The sequence below is a fragment of the Sus scrofa genome, chromosome 3 (genome assembly GCF_000003025.6).
Source record: "Sus scrofa isolate TJ Tabasco breed Duroc chromosome 3, Sscrofa11.1, whole genome shotgun sequence".
Classification (NCBI taxonomy): Eukaryota; Metazoa; Chordata; class Mammalia; order Artiodactyla; family Suidae; genus Sus; species Sus scrofa.
In genome coordinates, this window is record NC_010445.4 from 4,429,008 (window position 1) to 4,455,010 (window position 26,003).

At 45.6% G+C, this 26,003-nt stretch overlaps 2 protein-coding genes across 3 annotated transcripts in view; both read right to left on the reverse strand.

Annotated features, from left to right (window-relative positions):
• RBAK (RB associated KRAB zinc finger) overlaps positions 1-10,936 on the reverse strand; it is a 17,463-nt gene extending 6,527 nt beyond the window's left edge. Inside the window, exons 1-3 of one of the 2 annotated variants that reach the window (XM_021086052.1) lie at positions 10,538-10,936; positions 9,126-9,180; positions 47-173 (exon numbers count right to left, since the gene is read on the reverse strand). In XM_021086052.1, coding sequence (XP_020941711.1) covers positions 47-173; positions 9,126-9,164 — 166 coding nt within the window. In that variant the 5' untranslated portion in view covers positions 9,165-9,180; positions 10,538-10,936. Of the gene's footprint in view, positions 1-46; positions 174-9,125; positions 9,181-9,442; positions 9,591-10,537 lie in introns of those variants that run through there. The other variant, XM_005653058.3, reaches the window with a different exon arrangement.
• Positions 12,874-19,517, reverse strand: LOC100520556 (speedy protein E4-like). Its single transcript, XM_005653055.3, has 7 exons — positions 19,409-19,517; positions 18,720-18,932; positions 18,070-18,128; positions 17,757-17,842; positions 15,336-15,504; positions 15,079-15,183; positions 12,874-13,779 (listed from the first exon to the last, which is right to left on the reverse strand). The coding sequence occupies exons 1-6, from the start codon at positions 19,515-19,517 to the stop codon at positions 15,124-15,126; spliced, it is 696 nt and encodes a 231-aa protein (XP_005653112.2). The 3' UTR covers positions 12,874-13,779; positions 15,079-15,123.

Below are 26,003 nucleotides of genomic sequence, written 5' to 3' on the forward strand. Positions count from 1 at the left end.
TGGAAGCCCCCACAGAGCAGCAACTCAGAAGGCAGGCTCTCCTCACCCACAGAGACCAGGTGGCTGTAGTTCTCTAGCATCACGTCCCGGTAGGTGGTCTTCTCATCAGCATCCAACTGCAGCCACTCCTCCTGGGTGAAATCCACAGCCACATCCTTGAATGACACTGGCTCCTATAATGGCACCATGACTGGATTGAGTGAGGTGGAGCAGACACACAGGGACAAAAGCTTATCCAGCTCACTGGGAAAGTTATCTATAAACACTGAAAACTTCATTTTTGTTACAGACTGTGGAAGGAGAAGAAATCATATTGGAAACACATTGTCCTTGGGTTCCTTAAGATATCCAAAAGAAAAGAAAATAAAAGAAACAACCCCTCTCCAAAAACTTCAAATTAAAAAAGCTGCAATTTTGTGACTGAAGTATATGAGTTCTGGGGTATATATGATAATGAAATCACATTCCTGCTCTCAAAAAGCTTACAGCCTGGTGAGGACACACTGGGTAAATGAACACATGCATTTCGTTCGTTGTCATTCTCTTCACTCGCCTCTGCTGGCTGGGTCTCCCATCCCCGGACCTCTTCACACTGGTGCACCCTGAGACTCAGGCCATCCCATCTGAGCTCTTTCATCCTCTGACCCCTCCACTCTCACAGCCAGCTACCAGGAGCTATCTGCATGGCTAGGTTTTCTTCTTCTTTCAAGTATTAACTCTTACACCTCATTCTTGCAGCAATGAAAATGTGTTGCTGGAATGAATGCCTGAGGTATTATTAGAGTGACATATACAAGGTAGTGAGCAGTCTAACAAGACAGAGACAAACCAGTTTAATTTTACGTCAGCAGATTAGGCTTCACAGGCGCAGGTGGGTATCCTACATGATTAAGGGGGAAAGAAGGTGATGCAGAGTAAAAAGTACCCACAGTAAACACTGAAACAGTATCAACATTTAAGAGGTTGGCAAAGGGCAGAGACCAAGAAGATACTTTCTTTTTGAGGGGGGAGGGAGGCACACTCATGGCATTTGGAAGTTCCCAGGACAGGGATCAAACCCACACACAGCAGTGACAACACCATATCCTTAACCTTCCCCAGGGAAGTCCACAAGGCAATTTCTTCGGGACAGCTTTTTCACTTCTAATTCAAGTGAGTAAAATTCAAGTGAGTAAAAGAACATACAAATTACTTTCCTGCCTCACAAACAAGACAAAACCCCAAAAAGCCCAATTCAAAGAAACATAAAAGTAATTCTCATAAAAGCACCGGAACACAGAAGTTATCAAGAGCAGCAATTTCTTTGAGGAGATTCCTGGTTCAAGGAATCAGAGCAGATGAAAAACCAGGACCATGGAACATACTTCACGCACAGGCAGATGTTGGGTGGCAGCAAAAGTGAACAGCAGACTCGCCACCAGAGCCCTGGGAGATCTCCAGGCCCATCAGGAGAACCTGAGTTCCCACAGCATCAGAGTGACCAGCTGACAGAGACATTAACCACAGGACCAAATGCTCAGGTTGAGAGGTTTCCTGTTCTCAGTACATAGTGGCCAGGTGCACACTGACTCTGCCAAGAACCCTCTGGCCATGGGCACTGGGGCCCACACACTCCAGACCCCGGCAATCAGGGTGACCACACATTCACTGTCCAAACAGAAAACTGCTGATGGGGACGGAGGATAAACCAGAGAGGACACCAATCCAAGTCCACTTCAGGCAAAAGCAGACAAAGAGTCAATTCTCCCCATGCTGGACATGGACATTTTTCTTAAAGCAACTCTTAGAAAACTACTCTCGCCATAAATCAACCTGAGCAGCTTAACCTTGTCCACCAACCCACTGCAGTGAGGTATGAGGTTCAAAAGGCAGTGGTGACCATAGGTATTGCATATCAGAAGAGATATCTGTACACCTAGGTTCATAGTGGCATTATTAACAATAGCTAAAACGTGGAAATACCCAAGTGTCCAACTATGGATGAATGGTTGAGCAAGCAAAATGTAATATATACACAATGGGAAGGTCCCGTCGTGGCTCAGTGGTTAATTAACCCGACTAGCATCCATGAGGATGTGGGCTCAATCCCTGGCCTCGCTCAGTGGGTTAAGGATCCGGCATTGCTGTGAGCTGTGGTGTAGGTCACAGACATGGCTCGGATCCTGCGTTGCTGTGGCTGTGGAGTAAGCCAGCAGCTAGAGCTCTGATTTGATCCCTGGCTTGGGAACCTCCATATGCCACAGGTGCAGCCCTAAAAAAGACAAAGAGATTTCTAAAAAAAGATTTATTCACAATGGAATATGATTCTGTCTTAAAAATGCAAGAAGTTCTGTCACATACTGCCACATGGATGAACTTTAAGAACATTATGCTGAGTGAAATAAGCCAGTCACAAAAGGACAAAAACTGTAGGATTCCATCTACATGAGGCACTTAGAGCTGTCAGAAACGTAGAGACAGAAAGTAACAATAGCATTACTTAACAAGAAATGTACAAAATCTATACTTGAAAAAATTTAAAACACTCCTGAGAAACAGAGAAGTAGACCTGAACAAATGCAATGATTCTCCTTGTTCTTGGACAGGTCAACTTAACACAAAGATGTCGGTTACCCTAAACTACTTCATAAATATGCAATCACAACAAAAACAGCAAAAAGCTTTTTCCTGGAACTAGACAAGTTGACACTAAAGTTCTGATGAGGAGGGACAAAAATCAAGAACAGCTAGGAAAAATCTCCAAAAAAGAAACAATGAAGTGGGCCTAATACCACCAGATTTTATACAGAGACTCTACAGTTAGTAGATACAGTTTGGTTCCGATACATCAATGGAGAGAGACCAATGGAATAGAGCACAAAGTCTACTGAAACAGACTTTAGGATTATGTATTAGTAAGATATATGATTTATAAAATCATAATAATCATGGGGTTCCCACAGTGGTGCAGGAGAAACGAATCCGACTAGGAACCATGAGGTTACGGGTTGGATCCCTGGCCTCGCTCAGTGAGTTAAGGATCCAGCGTTGCCATAAGCTGTGGTGTAGGTCGCAGAAGTGGCTTGGATCCTGCATTGCTGTGGCTGTGGTGTAGGCTGGCAGCTGTAGCTCCAATTGGACCCCTAGCCTGGGAACCTCCATATGCCGCGGGTGCAACCCTAAAAAGCAAAAAAAAAAAAAAAAAAAAAAAAAAAATCATAATAATCAGCAGAACTGACTCAATAAATGATGTTAGAGCAATTGATAGCTTTATGAATATGGATAAGACTGCATCCATTTCTTACACCACAAAAAAATAAACTCCAAATGGATCAGTGATCTAAAAGTAAAAAATGACACTACACAGGAAAAAAAAAAAACAAAAAAAAAACCAACAACCCATGGGTGAATTTCTCCATAACTTCAATGTGGGGAAAGGCTTTCTAACTGACTCAAAATACACAAAACTATGGTTTTCAAGACACTGATCATAAGGCAGTGAAGGACAGTAATTCATGAGAGACAGGAAATAAACAAAGTGAGCCCAACAGCTACTGCCCTAAGAGTTTCCACCCATGGAGCAGGGAGGTGAAAGTGAGACAGAGTTTAGGAGAAAGAATTGACAAATTGGGGTAAATGGATAGGAAAGTACAACTCATTTAAAAAAAAAAAATCAATCAGCTGAAATGGGCCTAGACATGACGTAGATGTTACAATTAGCAGAAAACATTAAAATGGTTTATACCTGCATTCTGTACATTCAAAACATTTCAATAGAGACAGGGAAGATACTTAAACAGACTCAAATTGAACTTCTACAGAAAAAAACTTACAATATTTTCTTGAGGTGAAATTTACAGTGGACTAGATTAGCAGCACTGCAGGAAAGGAACAAATGAATGGGAAGACAGAGCGGGAGTTCAATCCCCAGCCTCACACAGTGGGCTAAAGGATCTAGTGTTGCTGTGCTGCAGTGTAGGTTGCAGCTATGGTTCCGATTCAATCCCTGATCTGGGAATTTCCATATGCCAAGGGTGCAGCCATTAAAAAAAAAAAAAAAAAAAAAAAAAAAAAGAATAAGAAGACATAGCAATAGAAGCTACATAAAATGAAACACAGAGAAGCAAGAAGTAATAGAAAATAAAGAACATCAGGGAGTTGTAGGATAATTTAAAGTAACCTAATATATAGGGAACAGAAATCACTGAAGGAAGAGGTGGGGGAGAAAAGAAATATTTGAAGAAATAATGGTCAAAATTTTCCCAAGGATGATGAAAATCATGAACAACACAGATCCAAGAAGTTCATGATTTCCCAGCACAGAAATATAGCGAAAGCAATACAATCAGACCTGGGAGATACTACGGGTTAGGTTCCAGACCACCACAATAAAGCAAATATCATAATAAAGCATGTCACATGAATTTTTTGATTTCCCAGTGCATATGAAAGTTACATTTACACTACACTGTAGTCTATTAAGTTTGTAATAGTCTATTGAGTTTATATTTAACAAAAAAGTAGATACCTTAACTAAAAAATACTTTATTGGCATTCCCATCATAGCAGAGAGGAAACAAATCTGACTAGGAACCATGAAGTCATGGGTTCCATCCCAGAACTTGCTCAGTGGGTTAAGCATCTGGAGTTGCTGTGAACTGTGGTGTAGGTCGCAGATGCGGCTTGGATCCCATGTTGCTGTGGCTCTGGCGTAGGCTGGTGGCTACAGCTCCAGCTGGACCTCTAGCCTGGGAACCTCCATATGCCACAGATGCAGCCCTAAAAAGACAAAAAAAAAAAAAAAAAAAGACAAAAAAAAAAAAGTTATTGCTAAAAAATGCCAAAACAATTACAATAATAACACCAAGATCACTGATCACAGATTATCATAACAAACATAACAATAATGAAAAAGTTTGAAATATTGTGAGAATTACCAAAATGTAACAGAGGCACAGAGTGAGCAAATGCTGTTGGAAAAATGGCGCCATCAGACTTGCTTGATGCAGGGCTGCCACGGAACTTCAGTTTGTAAAAAAGAAATGCTTGTGGAGCACAATAAAATGAGGCCTGCCCTCACCTAGGCCTATCACATTCAAATGGCTAACCATCAGTGATAAAGAGAAAAGTTTAGGAGCTCCCGTCATGGCTTAATGGAAAAAATCTGACTAGCATCCATGAGGACACAGGTTCCATCCCTGGCCTCGCTCAGTGGGTTAAGGATCCTGCGTTGCTGTGGCTGTGGTGTAGGCCAGGGGCTACAGCTCCGACTCAACCCCTAGCCTGGGAACCTCCATATGCTTCGGGTGCAGCCCTAAAAAAAAGATTTAAAAAAAAAAAAGAGAGAGAAAAGTTTAAAAGCAGCACGAGGGAAAAAAAAAAAGATGTGTAACACACAGAGAAGCAAAGATGAGGATGACATCAGATTGCTCTCGGAAACAACGTAAGCAAGAAGACGGTGGAGGAGCACATTTAAAGTAATGGAGGGAAAAAAATAGCAATAATGCCTTTAAAAGTAAAGACAAAATATGGAGTTCCTGTGTGGCTTAGCAAGTTAAAGAGCTGGCATTGTCACTGCGGTGGCGAGGCTTTGGTCCCTGGCCTGGGCACTTCCACACGCCTCAAAAGCAAGCCCCTCCCCCCCCCCAAAAAAAGTGAGGTCAAAATAAAGACATTTTTCAGACATGAAAGAGCTGAAAGAACTCATTACCAACTAGAAGAAATGTTAAAGAATGTCCTTTGGGCAGAAGAAGAATGACAACAGATAAAAATGTGGATCTACACAAAGGAATGAAACCCCAGAAGTGGAAACTACATATTTTCTCTCATTGCTTAAATCTCTTCGAAAAGTAACTGTTTAATTAAAAATAACAATGTACTGTGGGATTGGTATTACCTATGAACATAAAACGCAACAATAATGTAAAGACCAAGATGAGAGAAATGGAACTGTGGCTTCTCCTACTCTAAGCGAAATGGTGTTATTACTTGAAGATAAACTATGATCAACTAAACTTACATACTATAAACTCTAAGGCAACACTGAACTAATTAACAAGTGTTAGAGCCGATAACCTAACAAAAGGTACAGAATGGAATCATAAAAACCGTCAATCGAAAGGAAGGAAGAGAAAAAAGATGGGACAAATAGAAAATAAGACAACAGACTACAACCTAACCAGTTATATCAATCATCACATTACATGTAAATAGTCTAAACGCCGCAGATAATAGGTAGAAATTGTCAAATTGGATTTTTTAAAAAAGATCCAACTATATGTTGTGTCTAAGAGGTGTACTTTATAGAAAAAGAAGTGAATAGGTTAAAAGTAAAAGGACAGAATTGGATACATTGGATACTGCACACCGCCAATGTTCCAAAGAAAGTTGGAGTGACTTTACAAATATCAGACATTCTGTTTCACAGCACAGACTAGTAGCAGGATAAGGGAAGCCAATTCACAAAGACAAAGTGGTTAATTAATCAAGAGGACATAGTGATCTTAAATGTTTAAGGATCTTTTAATGAAATTCATGAAGCAAACCCTGACACAATTACAAGGAGAAACAGACAAATCACAATTGCAGGAGATTTCAATTCCCCTGTCTCACGACGGACAGAGGACAAGAAGGCAGGTCAGCAAGGACAGCACAGCACATCTGCCCAGCTCCCTCTACCAACTTGACCTGGCTGACATTTACAGAACTCTCCATCCACCGGGAGCAACAGGCAATGCTTCTCAAGTGCACAGAGAACTTCTCCAGAAGAGACTCTACGCTGGCTCATAAATTTGAAAAGAGTCACTGTTCATGTAGTGTTCCTGTCAAAAATTCACAATCCAAATCTAATCATGGAAAAACATCAAGGAAACCTAAATTCAAAGAATTCTACAAAAGAACTGGCCTATGTTCTTCAATGATTATGGTAGCATTGAGAAACGTCTCCATGTTAAACAGACTCAAAAAGCATGAAAACTAAGTGCAATTCATAATCCTGGACTTGATCCTCTATCAGAAATAAAAAAAAAAATTGCTATAAAGGAAATTACTGGGGAAACCAGCAAAACTGGAAGACGAACTGTAGATTATGGTATTATATCAATGTTAACTTTCCTGAATTCAGTAAATGTGCCAAGCATATGTAAGAAAATACCCTTGATCTTAGGAAATATAACTGAAACATGACCAGGCAAAGGAGCATGACATACCATATATCCTCTCTCAAATGGTTCAGAAAAAATTATGTGAAAGTTAAAACAATGGCAATGCAATCAACACAGTCTCAGATTCATCAACCAACTGCAATGTATGGACTCTATTTGTATCTTCATTGAAAAGAAAAAAACGAAAAACATTTCTACAAGTTGTGAAATTTTGAACATCAATATTATATATTAATACAGTCTCTTGGGAAAGACCATGATAGAAGATAAAACAAGAAAGGAATGTATATATATGTCTGACTGGGTCACCTTGCTGTACAGCAGAAACTGGCACATTATAAATCAACTATAATTTATACTAAGAAAAAAATGGTCTTGCGGATTATCCCCACCCATTTTTTCATTTTTCTTTCCTTTTTTTGGAAGGGGAGGCCCCACACCCGCAGCATATGGAGGTTCCCAGGCTACGGGTCAAACTGGAGCTGCAGCTGTTGGTCTACACCGCAGCCACAGCAATGTGGGATCTGAGTCATGTCTGTGACCTACATAACAGCTCATGGCAATGCTGGATCCTTAACCCACTGAGCGAGGCCAGGGATCGAACCTGCGTCCTTATGGATGGTAGTCAGATTAGATTCTGCTGAGCCATGACAGGAACTCCCACTTTTTATTTTTTAATTTTTTTAATGCTTTTTATTTTTTCTTTTTAGGGCTGCACCTGCGGCATATGGAAGTTCCCGGGCTAGGGGTTGAAAAGGAGCTGCAGCTTGCTGGCCTGTACCACAGCCACATTGTATCCAAGCTGCATCTTTGACCTACACAACAGCTCAGGGTAACACCAGATCCTTAACCCACTGAGCAAGGCCAGGAATCAAACCTGCATCCTCGTGGATACTAATCAGGTTTTTAACCTGCTGAGCCACAACATGAACCCCTCCACTCACTTTTTAAGACTCCTTATTGGAGTTCTCTCGTAGCCCAGCAGGTTAAGGATCTGGCATTGTCACTGCAGCAGCTTGGACGCTGCTATGGCTCAGGTTTGATTTCTCGCCTGGAAACTTCCACATGCCAAAAAAAAAAAAGACCTCTTCTCATTTAAAGATATGCACAAAAATACAAACAAACTTTGTTAAAAGCCAAGAAAAAGGAGATTCCATGAGTTTGGAGGTAACAGATGTCAAAGGCAGATGAAGGGCCACGTGAGCTAAGGAGTGGAAGATGCCCGCTGGACTTGACTATCGTTATTCACTGCTATTCTTTACCAACAGATTCCGGAGAGTGGAAGGAGAAAACCTAGGCATGAAGAGCTGAAATGGGAATGGAGAGTGAGAACACCTTTACTGGAGAATATCTGCCTGCACTGTTGGCTGTGCAACCCCAAAACCACGCTGACAGAAACATGTGAAGGATGAGCAGGCCATTCCATGATTTACATTTTGTCTCTGGACTGAACAGTAAAAATGGCAATGGGTCTACTAGGATCAACATACTCTGGAGCCTGGAAAAATCACACATACCAAGTTCCCCTTGGGCAGCTGGCCCTCTGCTTAGATAAGCAGTAGTATAAGCCATATACTGCAATGATTTCATGGCTGTTATTGGGAGAGCTAGCCACAATTACACCAACTTCAAAAAACGTTTTTTCCTAGGAAATCTTTAAAACCCATGAGCAACAAAAATAGGTTCTTATTAGTCAACACAAATCACATAATGGATAGCATTTTCCTTTATCTCTAACTGCCAAGAACATCAGTGCTATTTGCAGCTCAACTTGAATAGCCCTGAAGTATCCTACTCCCTATAAATCGGACTTGTATTCAACCAAGTCTAAGTGCCCACCTACCCTTTAACAACTGTATTTTACACGATTGTCATAGTTTCTCTATTTCTACCTTTCCCTCTTAAAGCATGGACCTTTCTAAACCTCCTAAAATGCATTACAAAACAAAGTGGGGTAATAAATACACAGACAGGAAAACTCACCTGGGGTTCATTCATTTTCTGCTGCTCTTGGTAAAGCATAAGCTATCAAGTGGACCTAGAGAAAAGGAAGTAAGTGACTGTAATTATGAGTGACCTGGCCTGACTAAGCAGTAACTTCCTACAAGAAAACCACCCAAGAAAGCTCAATAAAATGACACCCTATGAATATGAACAGAGGCCAAAAGGGTCACACAGGAGAAATACACAACACAATCAGGTCACTGACATTACTGAATACAAACGATGACTCCATTAAATAGAAAGCGCCCCCCCCCCAAAAAAAATCCCCCTGTAACACTGCTTAACTATTTCCTTACTGCTTCTTTAAATTGCTTAAAATCAAGGAGTTCGCTGGTGCCCTAATGGTTAAAGATCTGGTGTTGTCACTGCTGTGGCTCCAGTCACTGCTGTGGTGTGGGTTCAAGCCCTGACCCTGGAACTTCTGCATGCCCTCGGCACAAGAACCTAAAAAATAAAAATAAAAAATAAAAAATAAAAAAAAATCGCTTAGGGGAGTTCCCGTCGTGGCGCAGTGGTTAACGAATCCGACTAAGAACCATGAGGTTGCAGGTTCGGTCCCTGGCCTTGCTCACTGGGTTAGGGATCCGGCGTTGCCGTGAGCTGTGGTGTAGGTTGCAGACGCGGCTCGGATCCCACGTTGCTGTGGCTCTGGCGTAGTCAGGTGGCTACATCTCCGATTGGACCCCTAGCCTGGGAACCTCCATATGCCGCAGGAGCGGCCCAAGAAATGGCCAAAAAAAAAAAAAAAAAAAAAAAAAATCGGTTAAAATCAAAGATTCCACAGGAACAGAGAATGTGAGCTCTCAAAAGTGGGATAACTGTGCATCAAAGCACAGTATTGTTGTGTACATTATCTGACTGAACTTGGCTACCTTGGCACTTTAAAAGTTTTTAATTAAGAAAACTCTAATACAGTGGACAGAACACTGGCCTGGAAGTTTGAGTCCTGTTACCAATCCCACCTACAGACCCGGTGACCTGGCACAAGAATCTCCCTTCTCATGCCCAATCTCCTCCACCCTCAACCGAGGAGGCAGGACAGATGCCTCGCAGACTCATCCTGCACCCCACTGTGTGGTTCTACAGGGCAGAACCCAGGGGAGTCAGCGGACACTTAGGTTACAGAACCAAGATGCTGATGGGCCTTTAGAGACCCGGCGGAATCCCGAGAGGACGGGAGGAGGAGGGGTGTGTAGCCCCCAATCCCCCAGGACACCCAGAACTCCCAAGTCCTAAGGGAGCGCCCATCTGGGACAGCCGCCCCCTCCATCTCCGGGTAGCGGTCAAACTCTCCCGCTCGCTCTCTTGGGTGGCCCGGGGAGAGCGCCCCTCAACCCCGCTTTGGCGTCAGGGTCGACCAATGCCCGGAGGCCCCCAGACGCAAGACTTACCCCCTGGGACTCGCTGACCCGCCCCGAGCTCCCGAGGCTCCGGGCCAGGGGCTGCCCCTCCGGCGAGCTCCTTTCCCTGGGTTCCTCCTCTCCGCCTCTGGAGGCCGCTGGGCCCGAAGGGCCGGTTCTGGGCCTACAACACAGGCTCCCTTCAGGCGAACTCCCTCCCGGAGCCCAAATCGGCCTTCGGGGGCCTCAGTGTGCCGCGTGCTGAAGCCGGTCGGCCCGGGCTCCGCCGCCCCTGCACCGCCGCCCTCCAGACTCCTCCGGCCCAGGCCGCAGGCCGGGAATCCTCGCCCGCCAGAGGCCAGAGACTGGGAACGAGGGACAGCTGTGACCTGGGCACCGACAGGAAGCGACTGCGGCGCGGCGCGGCGCGGCGCGGCGCTGGTGCGCGTGCGCGAACACGCACCCAGGGCGAGGCGCACAAACACAGCAGGGCGCCGGAAGTCCGCCTGGCAGGGCCCGCAGCGGGGAGCCAGACAAGCTCCAGGACTCTATTGCCCATAAGTCTCCGCTCCGTCAAGATAGGGAACGTCGTAAATGTCTTCACCTCAACTGGAGGTTAAGCGATGCTGTGCTGAGAGCATTGGCCTCCCGGACCAGGGAATCAGGGTCCCTTTAATTTAAGGGAACGTCTGTAATGTCACCTCTTCTCTAGGTGTCTTGCCTGATTGGGACCTGGTGCCCTAATCTTTTCCATACCTTGAGTATTTAAGGCTTAAAATCAGTAGCTACATACAAATATGATAAATAAAGGAAAAAGGGGCGTTCCCGTGGTGGCTCAGTGGTTAACGAATCCGACTAGGAACCATGAGGTTGAGGGTTCGATCCCTGGCCTTGCTCAGTGGGTTGAGGATCCGGCATTGCCGTGAGCTGTGGTGTAGGTTGCAGACGCGGCTCGGATCCCACATTGCTGTGGCTGCGGTGTAGGCCGGCGGCTACAGCTCTGATTGGACCCCTAGCCTGGGAACCTCAGTATGCCCCGCGAGGTGCCCAAGGAAAAACAAAAACAGTAATTCTTGTGTTGTTGTTGTTGTTGTTGTTGCTATTTCCGCTCAGGCATGTGAGTTCCAGGCTAGGTTGAATCGGAGCTGTAGCCACCGCCTACACCACAGCCACAGCAACGCGGGATCCCAGCCGAGTCTGCAACCTACACCACAGCTCGTGGCAACGAGCTAACCCACTGAGCAAGGGCAGGAACCGAACCCGCAACCTCATGGTTCCTAGTCGGATTCGTTAACCACTGCGCCACGACGGAATTCCCAAAACAGTAATTCTGTGTGTTCTTTTGTGCATGTGTGTTCACTTGCCAGGGATCAGTTCCAGGAAAGTACATCTCAGTTAGTTGTAACTGAGCAGGATCCTGTGTGGTCTTTCCTCAACAGCCCCTCTTCCCCACCCCACCCCACCCCACCCCAATGTCCTCTGCCTGCTTTGTAGTTGTTTGTAGAAAATCTTTAGCCTCCTTGGCCTTCCCCAAGTTGCAAAGAATAATTTTAAACCAAGAAGTGAGAAAATGCAAAAACAAAGGAAAACAGTCGTGTAAGACAAAATAATAATACTTTAGCCATTAAACAAAGTCAAGGACTTTATTTCCGCCTCAAAGGCTGTAGATAATATTCTGAGCCATATCATTTGAGCTATTTTGCAGATACTGAAGTCCCCACCAGGTGGAAGAAGCCAACTGTATGCTGCCCATAAGCATGTAAACCCCAGACCAAGTGGAATCAGAAAGGTGTTGATGTTGACTTCCAGTTACCTCACCACCAACCAGTCAGAAGAATGTCCGTGGGCTGATCATGCACCCCCCACAACACTCTCCTCAGCATGTAGCCCCTTCCTCTGTTTCCTACGTAATTTCTTAACAAAACCTGGGGAGGGGGGAGTTGGTTCTTTGGGACATGAGTCAACCTTCTCCCCAGGATTGCCAGCTTCTGCAATAAAGCTCTTTCCTTTTACCCAACACTTGTTTCTCAGTATTGGATTCTTTAACAATGAGCAGCTAAACCTGGGGTTGGTGACAGAGTCACCGTTCCTTCATTTTGAATTTTGGTTTATTATTTAGGTACCCATAGTACTTTCTTCCATTTTTTTTTCTACTCTTATTTCTCTCCTTCAGTATCTTCTCCTTGTTTCCTACTCTAAGACTCTAGCCAGGATCCACCTAATCTTCTATCTTTTTTTCTATGTGGAAAGTAACTCAGGATTATTTTTCAGAGTTAAGGAATGTAGTCGAATAATCACAACCCCATTAACAATATCTCATTTGACAGCAAACAGGCAAAGCAGACTGATAACCACCACACACATCACGAATGTGAGAAGATGTCCATCTTTATTATATTTCTTCAAAACCTACATTGCACAGTCCTCTTTAATAACCAAAGACTACATGCAAACATACTGAGATTAGTTTTTAAAAATTATACCTAAATTCCCACAATTCAAAAATGAAGACTAAAAAATAAAAATTTATTTACAAGAACTGGAAATAAATACTGGAATATATTTATTCTAGCTATAAGTAGAGTGGATATATTATGTAAATATAATAGATGAAAACACAAAAACCTCTCTTGAAAATGTAAATACAATTGTATTGACACATATATAACAGCTATAATACTCATCACAGAACTTTGTAGGAATAACATATTTTCAAAATAATGACTATTTCAAAGCTATTTAAAATACATAAACATAAAAGTAAATATAATAATTTTATAGGCAACCTTTTCGAGATAAGCCAATAAAAATTATGACATATATTAAGTCATCTATCACAGTCCTAGGGCTCTAATTTTATATTTTAAAGTAATTCCCTCCCATCCTGACCTCCCACACTCCACTTTCAAATGGTTCCAGGCTGGGGCAATCAAGTATATATAAAAAAACTGGCAAAAACAAACAAATAAACAAACAAAAAAACTGGGACTTTCAATGTCTATCTCGGGGGAGATTTGAATGAAATGATTTGGAAAATTGTGGCAGTGCCTTAGGAAAGGATAGATCCTGGGGGAAAAAAAAAACACTGATTTATTATTGTCCCACCACAAACTCCTGGAACCACACCCTTCTTCTAGGAGTACAAAACAATAGCGCCATCCAGATCATTCTAGGAGATGCTGGGTTCCTTCCTGTTATCTGCACAAGGGGCATCTATCCTCCTTCCTCATGGCGGTCTTCCCTGTCTGGATTGACTTCCTCTGAACATTGGCATCTCCCCTGGGCTCTGTGATCTGGAATTAAGAGAAAAGAACGAGGATGTCAGATTTCAAAGAGGCAGCACTCCAGATACAAAGATTATTCACGTTCTCAGTCAAGTCTAAGCACAGTTTAGATTAACTCATAATGCCAATTTTATCTCAACGTCTCCATTCTAAAACCCAATCCTGAAGCACGGTTCTCAAGTGTTATTCTTGGACTTTGCCGACCCTGAGTTCAAGGATGTCTGAATACACCTGAGGTCAGTGCTGGTAATCTGCTTTAGAGCAAAAACTCTAGCTGATTCTGCTCAGGGAGTTAGCCCTTAGAGAACGCTGCTCTAGTCTTAACTCACTGTGGGTCTTTAGTACCACTTAAAATCTGAACTTCTAACCACGCTACAAACATCACCAATGAGTTAACATGATGAACCATGAGACCTGATGCCCGATAGCTAACCCTAACCCTTGATCCTAATACTTTAACCATGATACTTAGTACTAAGCCTGGTTGGTGTTATGGTCTGAGTGTTTGTGTGCCCCAAATTCAGGTGCTGGAATCCTAACACCTAAGGTGAACGCATTAGGAGGTGGGGCGTTTGGGAGGCGATTAGGTCATGGGGGGAGCCCTCATGAATGGGCTGAGTACCCGTATAAAAGAGACTGTTGCCTGCTGATTATAAGCAGTAGTATTGTTATTGAAGCTCAAATGGACTAAGACAGCCAGTTCACAAGAGTTCAATCAAAACTTTGCTTTATCTTCTGTCCAAATCTATAACTCTAATGTGTTGATTGTAATAAGCCATGATGAAGACAGCATTTCTTAACCTTCACTCCTTCTGATAAACTCCCTTGACCATAAACTTGGAAGGTGGAGAAAGACCTAACTGGACAAGGGAGTGGTTGGTCAGAAGTGGTAGGTCAGGGGAAATAAAGAGCCACAGGTGATGTGGCCATAAGCAATTTAAAAGTAAATTGGGATGAAAAGAAAGCCAGTCCTAATGTATCTCTTATTACTGAACATGTAGGCTGTTCCACCTAAGATCCTGTTGGGAGACATGTACCCTGTTGCAGATAAACCCCTGGATTCGATATCCCTGAGGGAGGTAAGACCACAAATGAAATAAAAAACAGAAGCTCAAAACATAATATATGGAAAAAATTGGAAACATATTCACTTTTCACAAAAATCAACCTTCCGTTAAAGCTCTTATTTGGACCCATGACTTTTGGTGAAATGACTTCACAGTGTCATGGGTCCAGCAGTTAGATTCCTCAGATTTCCTCAATAAATAGCAAATCATTCAATTGGCACCTGGAAGGACAGAGACCTACCTTTCCTCAGGCCGATGACCCCAGGCCTGCATGGTCCTGGTTCCTCTAGGAAAAGAGGGCACGATCTCGCCCCCACACCCAGAGCTCCGGATCAAAAGCCTGGATCTGGAAAGACAAACATTCCATGAAATGATGATGACTCTCTAGGCGGACCCCCTCTCTCCTCTTGCCCAGCCTCCATTTTTTTCTCATCCCCAAACCTCAACCCCCCAAGACCCAGCCCCTCTCCCTTCCAGCCCTCCCCCTCCCCCACCCACCTTTTCACACTCTTCCAGCGTGACCCTCGTCTTCCAGCCCATGGAACGGAGGAACTGGAAACGCAATTTGTGGAACAAGGGACGCTGGGAGCGGTTCTTTCCATAGAGGAATGAAAAGATGGCCTGTTTGGGGGCCTGGTTGTCCTCTTCCATGTCATTGGCCAGGTAGCTGGGGAAAGACATCAGTTAGCTGTCAGGAGCAGGTCAGGAAGGACCTCTATGTGAGGGCGGCTTCCCAGAAAGGTTGCAGGCTGAGCATCGTCACAGGACGTACCCAGCCCCACTCAGCATTCCAGAGAGCCACTCAGTCATCAAGGAGCCACTTCTGGGCAGAAGGGCACCTCTCCCACCTTGATGAAGAAGGACAAAATCCCAAAACCCCTGTTCCCTTCAACTTGTTTCATCTGCACACACCCGCCTCCCTATGTTGTAGGAACAGGGGCAGTTCCTGAAGGCAGGAGCTGATTGGTCCATTTCTGCATTCATCCCTCTCCTACCAAATGATGATTATAGGGCTGGGTTCATTTTTTAAATTTTATTTATTTATTTATTTACTGCTTTCTAGGGCCACACCTGCGACATGTGGAAGTTCCCAGACTAGGGGTTGAATTGAAGCTGCAGCTGCCAGCCTATGCCACACCCACAGCAATGTGGGGATCCAAGCTGCATCTGTGACCTGCACCACAGTTCATGGCAATACCGGATCCTTAACCTACTGAGCAAGGTCAGGGATCAAACCCATGTCCTCATGGACCCTAGTTGGAGTCTTAATCTGTTGAGCCACAACAGGAACTCTGGCCTTGGTTCATACTGATGGATTCATCCAACAGCATTTCCTGAATCTCTCTTCCCATCACCTCATATTCCCAAGCATGTAGGGTATGCTTTAAATGGTTTCATTGAATGGGTGAATGACGGCTTTATCTCATAGTCAAGTGCAATACTGATTACTTATTGCATAAGACTCGCTATAACTTCAAAATCTGCAACATGAAAAATTGTGCGGTGTTTTGGGGATGCATTGATATTTTGATAAGACCTGCCTTCTGCAGGTTCTAGTCTAATGGGATTGGTGAAGGGGGAGGGAGGAGAGATAAGAAATAACTATAATCCAAATCATCACATTAATAGAAGATTTTTTTGGGGGGGGGGCTGCATCTGTGGCATATGGAAGTTCCCCGGACCAGGGGTTAAATCTGAGCTGCAGTTGTGACCTATGCCACAACTGTGGCAATGCTGGATCCTTAACCTGCTGCGCCACAGCAAAAACTCCAGTATAGGATTTTGTTTCTTTTCTTTTTAGGGCAGCGCCTGTGGCATATTTAAGTGCCCAGGCTAGGGGTTGAATCAGAGCTAGAGCTGCCGGCCTACACCACCGCCACAGCAACGCCAGATCTGAGCCACATCTGTGACCTACATCACAGCTCATGGCAATGATGGATCCTTAACCCAATGAGTGAGGCCAGTAATTGAACCAGTATCCTCGTGGATTCCAGTATACCACTTTTAAAAGTGCCACTGGGATGCAGAAGTGAGGGAGATCAGGCATCTGGAAGGTTTTGGTGCATGAACCCATTTTAAGGATGGGGTCATTTTCTTCAGATAAATGTGTGGAAAAGATACCTGGACAGAAAGCACAATATAAAAATCGAGGGAAGAGTACTGGGAAGGAACAGTGAAATAAAGGTATACAGTATTGGGGTTGGGGACTTCCCTGGTGGTTCAGCAGCTTAAGGATCCGGTGCTGTCCTTGCTGTGGTTCTGGTTGCTGCAGGGATGCAGGTTCACTCCCTGGCTAGGGAACTTCCGCATGCCATGGGCTCGGTCAAAAAGAAAAAAATAATAAAGCATCAGGGCAGTGAGCAAGTGTGATGGGGATTGTAGAGGGGGGTGAATTCCAACCGAGAGCTCTGGCCTTGATTTGACATGTAATTAGCCAATGAGCTGGTGTGAAGGGTTTGACCCGTGTTTTGGAAGGGTATTCAGGCAAATAAAGCCAGGCTGTACAATGAGGGCATTTGGGCATCTGCCATGGGAAAGCACAAGAGGAAGCTCATCATACTTGGTACTTAGGTGGGAAGCAGTGACACACAGGAAATGTCTCCAGCCTGTCCACGGGGTGGGGTGGGGTGGAGTGGGGGTCAATTTCTTCTTCCTCTCCTCTTAGGAGGGTTTCATGTTTTGTTCTGCTCAGTGTTCTAATGGACATTAGGGTTGTTTCTTTTAACCATAACCAATATAAAAAAATACTTCAATTTAAAAAGAACCCACTTAACCATAATGCTATCGTTTTCACACACCGTGTAAACAGTACTAAAAAAAAAAAAAAAGCAGATGGACAGTAAGAACCCCACATCTCTCCCTCCCTCCACCCTCCCAGGGTGTTGGATACTGAGGGTTGGGAAGGAACAAAAGACTCACAGAGCAATGAAGAAATGAATTCTCTGGTACTGCCAGGGGAAGAGGCCAGCCCGGCTGAAGTAAGCAATCACCATCGACAGAAGATACTGATGGGAAAAAGAAAAAAAAAAAAAAGAGAAGAGAGAGAGGTCACATTTGGAACAGGAAGAACAGCGGGATAAGGGAGCAGGAGGCCGGTACAGCCGGTAGGGGTGGTGTCCCTCGGAGAGGAGACCCCCGTGTTGGGTGAACCTGATCGGGTCAGAGAGGGACGTGGCAAGGTGGGTCTACAAAGCATTCCGCCCCGCCCAGGACCGTCTCGGGATGACGTTACCTTGTCAGATACCTTCATTTTTTTGTCCCAGGCCAGGAATCTCTTAACGACCGGGTCCTCTGCGAAAAGAGAACATGTGTTAGGTTGACACCGGGGACAGGGCTGCCCTGAGAACATTCCAGAGCAAAGAGGGAGAAGCATGCCTCCCTCCCGTGGGGAAATTCCGGGATGTGGTGGATGGTGAGGCTGATGGGAACAGCGCGCGGGGTCGGGGGTGGGGGGGCAAGACCATGCCCTGTGCAGCAAAGGGGGTGACTCCCCTTTTGGGGGGTGGGCGCCGAGCGACCGCCAGCGCTACCCCTCCACGTGCTGGCGGGTACCACTGCGGGAGCCACCGAATCGCAGTTCCTCGATGGCCAATCAGGGGGCCAGGATGGCTTGATGCCCCCCACCCCCCGCCTTGAAGGCATTTTGATTCAAAAGGCCAGTCAGAGCTAAGGAGCTTCAGGGGTGCAGTTGAAACCAAGCGAACCCAATCCTGTATCATTTCTAAGTGTCCCCGAAGAGTGATGAGCAGTCCTCCAGGGACCGAGAGCCCAACTAGTCGGAAATTCTTTTCCATTGGAGAAGTGTTGTCACTGGAAGTTTTTTTTGTGTTTTTTAAGCATAGGGTTGGAGGATGCTGGGGGTGGGGGGTGGGGGCTCCTCACCAAGCATCCTGTTGAAGACCTCGTGGTGCTCAGGCAGCACCGAAGACACCCGCTGTCTCTTCAACGTCATCTTGAGCTCGCACACCGACTCCACCATCCAGACGTCCTCGGCCTCAGCGGCGGGCTGGTCCTCCACGTCCTCCGGGAAAGCCGCCGCCAACTTCCTCTTCCAGCAGGGGCACCGAGGCAGGGGGCCGGAGCCGGCCCAGGGAGCTGAGTAAAGGAAACAGGTTATAGTCAGAAGCTTTGGTCTTTGGAATTCAGCCACGGGTTTCCCAAACTCCGCCTCTGCACCCCTTAGCCTCGCTCGTCCAGACTCGTGGCCTTTTCCCACGTCATCTTTCCATCTTTCTCCTCATATCCCCCCCACACTCATCTTATTGTTGCAGCTACCTGTCCTCAAAACTCTTCCTTCTTGTAGATAATCTCTCCCACCAGGAAAAACAAACAAACAAACAAAACCCCCACAACCGTCCCCCTGTTTCCTCTCTTCCTTTGATCTCAAGTCCTTTTTCCTGGCTTTCCAGGTTTTCCGTGACCCCAGCTCCCATACTCTTCTCCAATCCCTGGCATCCTGAATCTCTCTTTCCTTTCACACACACCTATGCAGGTGTTCCTTCCCTACCTCTGTACCCTTTCCTCCTTACTGGTCAACCCTCTCAAGTCTGTTCTCCGTCCAGGTCCCTCACCTGAGGGTCCTGGGCTTTCTTCATTCACAGTCACCTCCAGGGGGTACCCTGGGGAGCTGGGCTTGGGGCTCTGGTCCTCAAACTGGGAACTTGGTGGACAATTGGCCATGATTTCTTCCAAACTCTTCCCTTACAGTAAACCTAGATTGTTCTGTCTCAGCTCTTCTGGACTCTGGCTGAACACAAGCGTGTCAGCCCTTCTCCAAACTGAGCATGAAGAAGGGCTCCCAGGAGATGCTGTTGTCCACCTCTTCTGCCGGGCGCCACGGAGTTTGGTCCTTCCAATCAGGAAGTTCGGAAGCCTCTGATGTCATCGGTCATTCCAACCTGACAACCGGTTTGAAGAAAACACGTGTAACTGCCAGGTCCATGTGTACACCTCTCCTAGAGATGGGAGGTAAATGGTACATCCCGCCAGTGGCCCAACCTCACACTTTCCTCCAAAACCATCCTCCAAGTGTCTGGACCACCCCTTACCCTCCCCGCAGCGGATGTGCTGTTCTCCCCACGGTGGACACTCTCTCTTCTCCCCAGTCTCATTTCAGAGCACAGTCTAGTGGGAGAGACAGGAGAGAGACCAGGAAATTTAGAGTAAGCAGAAATGGTAGAACCTTACAAGAGGGAGGTAGCTATGTAAAAAGATCCCAGGTACACTGACTCAGGGGATTAAGAAGCTCCTTGAAAACACTCAATTGGGCAGAGCTCTTCCGCTCAGTATCAACTGATACTGTGTTCAGGATTGTCTGGGGGGAACACCTGTCCACTCCCCTCAAGGACTTCTGAGTCCAAGAGATATTTTGAGAACCTAAAATCGTAGAACACCCTATGTGCTCACACACGCTTCAGTGGGCATCTGAAAGTTCACAAAGTCTGTGGATTGTCCAAAGCCTGCCCCTGGATTCCCATTAAGGAAGTCTATTCTACTTATCAAAATTCTGAGAATGCGTATCACTCGACCCAGAAATTTCACCATCACTTGTGCGCCTATGAGTAAAGTCATCACACGCACAAAAAGACTAAATGGAAAAATCTCCAACTCAGGACAGATTATGTTATTGTCTATGAGGGTAGGAAGTTAGTGGGAGTACAGATGCAGAAAAGAAAACAACCAACGTCTGTCATACAGGACCTGAGGAAAGGCAGCCTGAGCCGCAGCAGTGACAGTGCCAGATCCTTAACCTCGCTGAGCCACAGAGGAATTCCTGATACCCCCGCTTTTTAGCTGGGTGTCTGAATCTTGCCCGAGCCTCCTCCTTCCCTCCCTCCCTCCTTTTCTTTCTTGTGATAAAATATACATTACATAAAATTTGTCCTTTTTAAGGGTGCACTTGAGTGGCGTCAAGCATTCACATTGTTGTGCAGCCATTACACTGTCCATTTCCAGAACATTTTCATCTTCCCAAACTGAAACTCAGTCCCCGTGAAACCCTAACTCCTCATCCCCTCCCCCAGCCCCTGGCACCCACCCTTCTACTTTCTGTCTCTACGAATTTGACTCTTCTAGGGATCGCCTAGAAGCAGAATCATGTGTGTCCGTTTGTGTCTGGCTTATTCACTTAGCATAACGCCTTTGAGGTTTATCCATGTGGTAACCTGTGTCAAAATTTCCTCCCTCTTTATGAATGACTAATACTGATTATATGAATATACACATTATATTTTGTTTATCCATTGTTCCGTCAATGGACATTTCGGTCGTACCCACATTTTGGCTCTAAATCTTGCTTTTGAATTAGCGTTTGAACTTTGATGCGAAGCATATGTGTTATTTAGGATGTGCCTAAAGTTTTTTGTTTTGTTTTGTTTTTTGAGGGTTTTGAGTGTGTGTGTGTGCATGCGTGTGTGTGTGTGTGTGTGTGTGTGTGTGTGTGTGTGTGGGCACGCGCACACCCATGGCAGATGGAGGTTCCTGGGCCAGGGTGGAACCTGCTCCACAGCAGCGACCCAAGCTCCTCCAGTGACAAACCAGATCCTTAACCGGCTGCACCACAAGAGAACTCCAGGTTGTGCCTAAAGTTTTAGTTTGTATGTTGATCACTTACATGCTGATTGGTCCAATCATGCACATGTAAAGTCCAGTCAGTTCATCCAAGGTACAGGGTCTGTCTCTTTGGTTTGCAGTCGTCGACTTTCTGAGTTGGACTGGGTCTCTGAGGCCAAGCAACCAGTGCTGAGGTGTCCATGCTCCTGGGAAAGGCAGCCCTGCTGGAGGACCCAGGTCCCACCGCTGTAAAAGTTTAAGTGTTAGGAAGCAAATGAATTCACATTTGCATCCATCCTGCTTTGAACCACCACTGCCGGTTGGGTCCTTCCATGACCAAACAGAAGTTCACTCTCCCTCCTGGGTAACAGGGTTCCAAATATTAGTAGATTGGTTTACCGTCCCCATTAAATAGCCCTGATTGCTTTAATCTAATCTTGAGGGATTTGCATAATCCCCCACCTCCCACCAACCCCCATCCACCCAGCACCTTGTCCAAACTGTTCTACGGTTGGGCGGGGCCCATCTTAAAGAATGTTGGGGAGTCGTCACTGCGGTGCAGCAGGTTAAAGATCTGGCATTGTTTCTGCGGCACTTCAGGGTCCATCCCTGGCCCGGGAACTTCCATGTGCCCAGAGTGTGGCAGAAACTGAAAATAAAAGATGTGGTGGTATGTTGTGCAAAAATGGAGTAAACAGTCCAGATTGAATCTGATGCAACTGAGCAGGACCCTGTGGAGCCTTCCCAAGATAGAACCCCACCCCACTCCTGCCAAGTCCTTTGCCTGCCTGTTGTTTTGTAGAAAACTAGCCTGCTAGGCTTTCTCTGACGTCCAAAGAATAAATTTAATCAGAGAAGTGAGAAAATGTAGAAAGAAAGGAAAACAGTGAAACCAGACAACAGAATAATAATTTAGTCATTAAAGAAAGTCAACGACCTTTAGCTCCTCCTCAAAGGGCTGTAGATAATATTCTGAGCCCTATCCTTTGGGCTGTTTTGCAGAGACTGAAACCCTACCAGGCAGAAGAACTTAAGTGTACATTGATCACAAACATGTAGTCCCCAGACGGGTTACAATCAGAAGGCTGATGATGTTAACCCCTGATTACCTCACAATAAACCAATCAGAAGAATGGCCACATCACTGATCACGTACCCCAACCCCGCCTCCCTCACCTTGTCTCGGAATCTGGTGCCTTAGACCACTCGGCCATCCTGACACACCCTCACCTTGTCTTTGAAAACTGTTCCCTGAAAGCCATCAGGGAGTCCTGGCCTTTTGAGCACTCGCAGCCTGGACGCCTTGCTTGGCACCTGCAGTAAACTCTGCACTCTCCTTCACCACAACCCAGAGTCAGTGGTGATTCAGGATAAAAATGAATCACATTGCCGTAGACCTGAAACATTGTAAATCAACTCTAATTCAATAACAAAAACATAGCTGACAAAATAGGGAAAATATTTGTATTCAATGCAAATCCAAATGCAAAACAAAAAGCTTTATATTCTATTTCTTGGAATTTTTTTTTTTTGGTTTTGGTTTTTTGCTTTTTTAGCGTTGCACCTGCAGGCCGTATGGAAGTTCCCAGGCTAGGGGTTGAATCAGAGCTGCAGCTAAGCCTATGCCCCAGCCACAGCCATGTGGGTTCTGAGCCACGTCTGTGACCTACACCACCGCTCACCGTAATGCTGGATCTTAACCCACTGATCGAGGCCAGCAATGGATGGAGCCTGCATCCTCATGGATGCTAGTCAGATTCGTTTCTGCTGAGTCATGATGGGACTCCTACATTTTTATTTTAAAGTCTAAATAGTCTAAAGTCTTTATAGTCTAAGTACCCATATATGAAGAGATCGTAATGAAGCCAAAGTCAAAGGCGGACGTTCGCTGCTTCTGGTCAAAGTGGAATCACGGGATCTAGGTTTATCATCCCAGCTCAAACAAGCTTAAAATGGGGACATACATGAAATGACAGTTTTAGCCATTTGGAGAGAGGGAGAGGGCTGGACATCCCACTCATCTGAATAAATCAATATTTATTCCCTTTTTTAGAGGATTTCCTCAACAAAACTTGTACCATACTTCCAAAGAGAATCCAGGCCACAGTTCAGGGCAAGGGGCCTGAGGACCCCAGTGTGTCTCCGGGCTGAAGGGACAGAGTTGGGTGTTGAGGTGGTCACAGCAGCTGGGGTTCACCCCCCCCCGGCAGAGAGGAGTGAGGTACAGAGGGCACCCCAGTCTTCCGCGGAGACCCGGGCAGCTCACGTGGAGGAGGTGAGAACTGGCGGCCGGATGCAGACTGAGGGCGGCACTGCTCATGCGCGGCGCTTCCAAGCTGCTCCGGGCTGCGGACATCCTCCAGCTGGTGAAAATGGAAAAAGCTCTCAGAGAAACGCCCCTGGAGGTTTTCCAGGCTCAGGCACAGACAAGGTGTGGTCGTGTCGTTTCCTCGGTGAGAATTCCGGCACAGGCCACACTCAGCAGCAGCAAGAACCAGGAAAAGTCCGCTCCTGGCTTTAAGCAGCCTCTTTGAAGAGCAGTTTTGGAGAAGTGCACATTTGGTGCTGGATCAATTTAATGCAGCAGTTCGGCTGGGGGAATCAGGAAAATGGGTTTCGTGCTCATTCATTTAGATGCATCGGTGCTTACTTCCGTTTCTAGAGCACTTCCTCCAGAAACTTGTAGTATAAATACTTTCTCTGTCCCTTTCACATGTATCTAAGCTAAATCACTCCCTTGCCAGCCTTACAACCAGAGATGCTTTTGTTAAGAACCAGAACTATCTCTTTATCTCTTTCTATGTTGCCAGGGGAGTTTAGGCTTCATGCCAGACACTTAGAGCTGTAACAACCTGCTTGTCATAGAGATAGACTTTTTTTTTCTTTTTCTTTTGGATAAAGTGTATTAACTAGCAGGGAAGAGCCACTCCGATTATGGGATGAATTTGGTACGATCTCTGCAAGTTAGGGTGCTGTCAAGTCCTTTCACATGAGACAAGTTACCATTTATCTTGAGAACATGTATGCATTGGATATTATCTGCTGAGCGATATAAAAAGATGAGGTTTAGGAGTTCCCTAGTGGCCTAGCAGTTAAGGACCTGGTAGTGTCACTGCTGTGGCACAGGTCACTGCTGTGGTGCAGGGTTCCATCCCTGGCCCGTGGAAAGTCCTCATGCCGTGGGCGCGGCCAAAAAAAAAAAAAAAAAAAAGAAGATCATTTTATTTGCACTCTCATTAGTAGTTTGCCTGTGATGTGCAACACAGTCTGGTTTAATGATTACTTAACAATAGAAGTTTTATTTCTACATTTGTGGAGAGGATTTTCTAGAAGTGGGTGGAAAATTTTATTTTAATTTTTTCCATACCAGCTTTGAAGAAAAAGTTGGCCAAGAACACAGTTACATTATTTCCCCAAAAAAGTGATAAATCATCGTCCTTATGATTTTACACTATCCTCTTTGACTGCTAAGATCCCCAGTATCTGTGGGGTTTTTTTTTTCTCTCTCTCTCTCTCTTTTTTTTTTTTTTTTTTTTGGTCTTTTTGTCTTTTTAGGGCCGCACCCATGACATAGGGAGGTTCCCAGGCTAGGGGTCCAATGGGAGCTGTAGCCACCAGCCTACACCACAGCCACTGCAACCTGGGGATCTGAGTTGTGTCTGCGACCTACACCACAGTTCATGGCAACGCTGGATCCTTAACCCACTGAACGAGGCCAGGGATGGAACCTGTGTCCTCATGGATGCTAGTTGGGTCTCCAACCACTGAGCCATGAAGGAACTCCTGTTGTTTTTTTCTCTAGTTGATTTTTCTACGGTTTTTGAGGGCCGCACCCTCATATGGAGGTTCCCAGGCTAGGGGTCAAATCGGAGTTGTAGCCACCAGCCTACACCACAGCCACAGCAACTCGGGGTCCGAGCCGTGTCTGCGACCCACACCACAGCAATGCCGGATCCTTAACCCACTGAGCGAGGCCAGGGATCGAACCCGCAACCTCATGGTTCCTAGTTGGATTCGTAAACCCCTGAGCCACGACGGGAACTTCCGATTTTTCTGCAGTTTTTAATGCGTTAGTTGTGTAATCTAGATAAGCTACAATGTCTGTTTTCTTTTCCTTCCTTGGATAAACCTTATGCCCTTGGGAATATTATTTTATATCATGTCTGGGCATTTATTTTATTCCAAACTTTTAGTTTTAATGAAAACTTCCAGTATTTCAGTTACGTGAACAAGATAAACTCCTTCTCCTCTCCTGGTTATGGGGAAATCTCAGTTCTAACCAGAAATATCTCAGGCATGCTAAGCATCAGGGCTCCAGGAGGCCATCAAACAGCCCTGCTTGAGGTCACACCTTTCCTTGATCCTTAACAGGAACGAAGACAAATGCGACTTGAGTTCCCGCTCCAGGCAGCCAGTCCTCTCAGCACAGCACCTCTTAACCGCCTGATGAAGCGGATACATTTACGACGTTCCCTAACTTGACGGCGCAGAGGCTTATGGGCAATAGAGTCCGGCGGCGTGTCTGGCTCCTCGCTGTGAGCCCTGGCAGGCGGACTTCCGGCGCCCTCCAGTGTTTGTGCGCCTCGCCCTGGGCGCGTGTTCGCGCCTGCGCAC

Bases quoted from the DNA above. Each gene is read 5' to 3' on its own strand.
- LOC100520556 (XM_005653055.3), bottom strand. From the start codon at position 19,517: ATGGCCAATTGTCCACCAAGTTCCCAGTTTGAGGACCAGAGCCCCAAG. The intron at 18,129-18,719 runs GTGAGGAGCCCC...CTCTTTTCGCAG, and splicing joins GGTCTTCAACAGGATGCTTG to AGGACCCGGTCGTTAAGAGA. The intron at 15,505-17,756 runs GTGAGTCTTTTG...GTCTTTCCCCAG, and splicing joins ATTCATTTCTTCATTGCTCT to CTACCTGGCCAATGACATGG.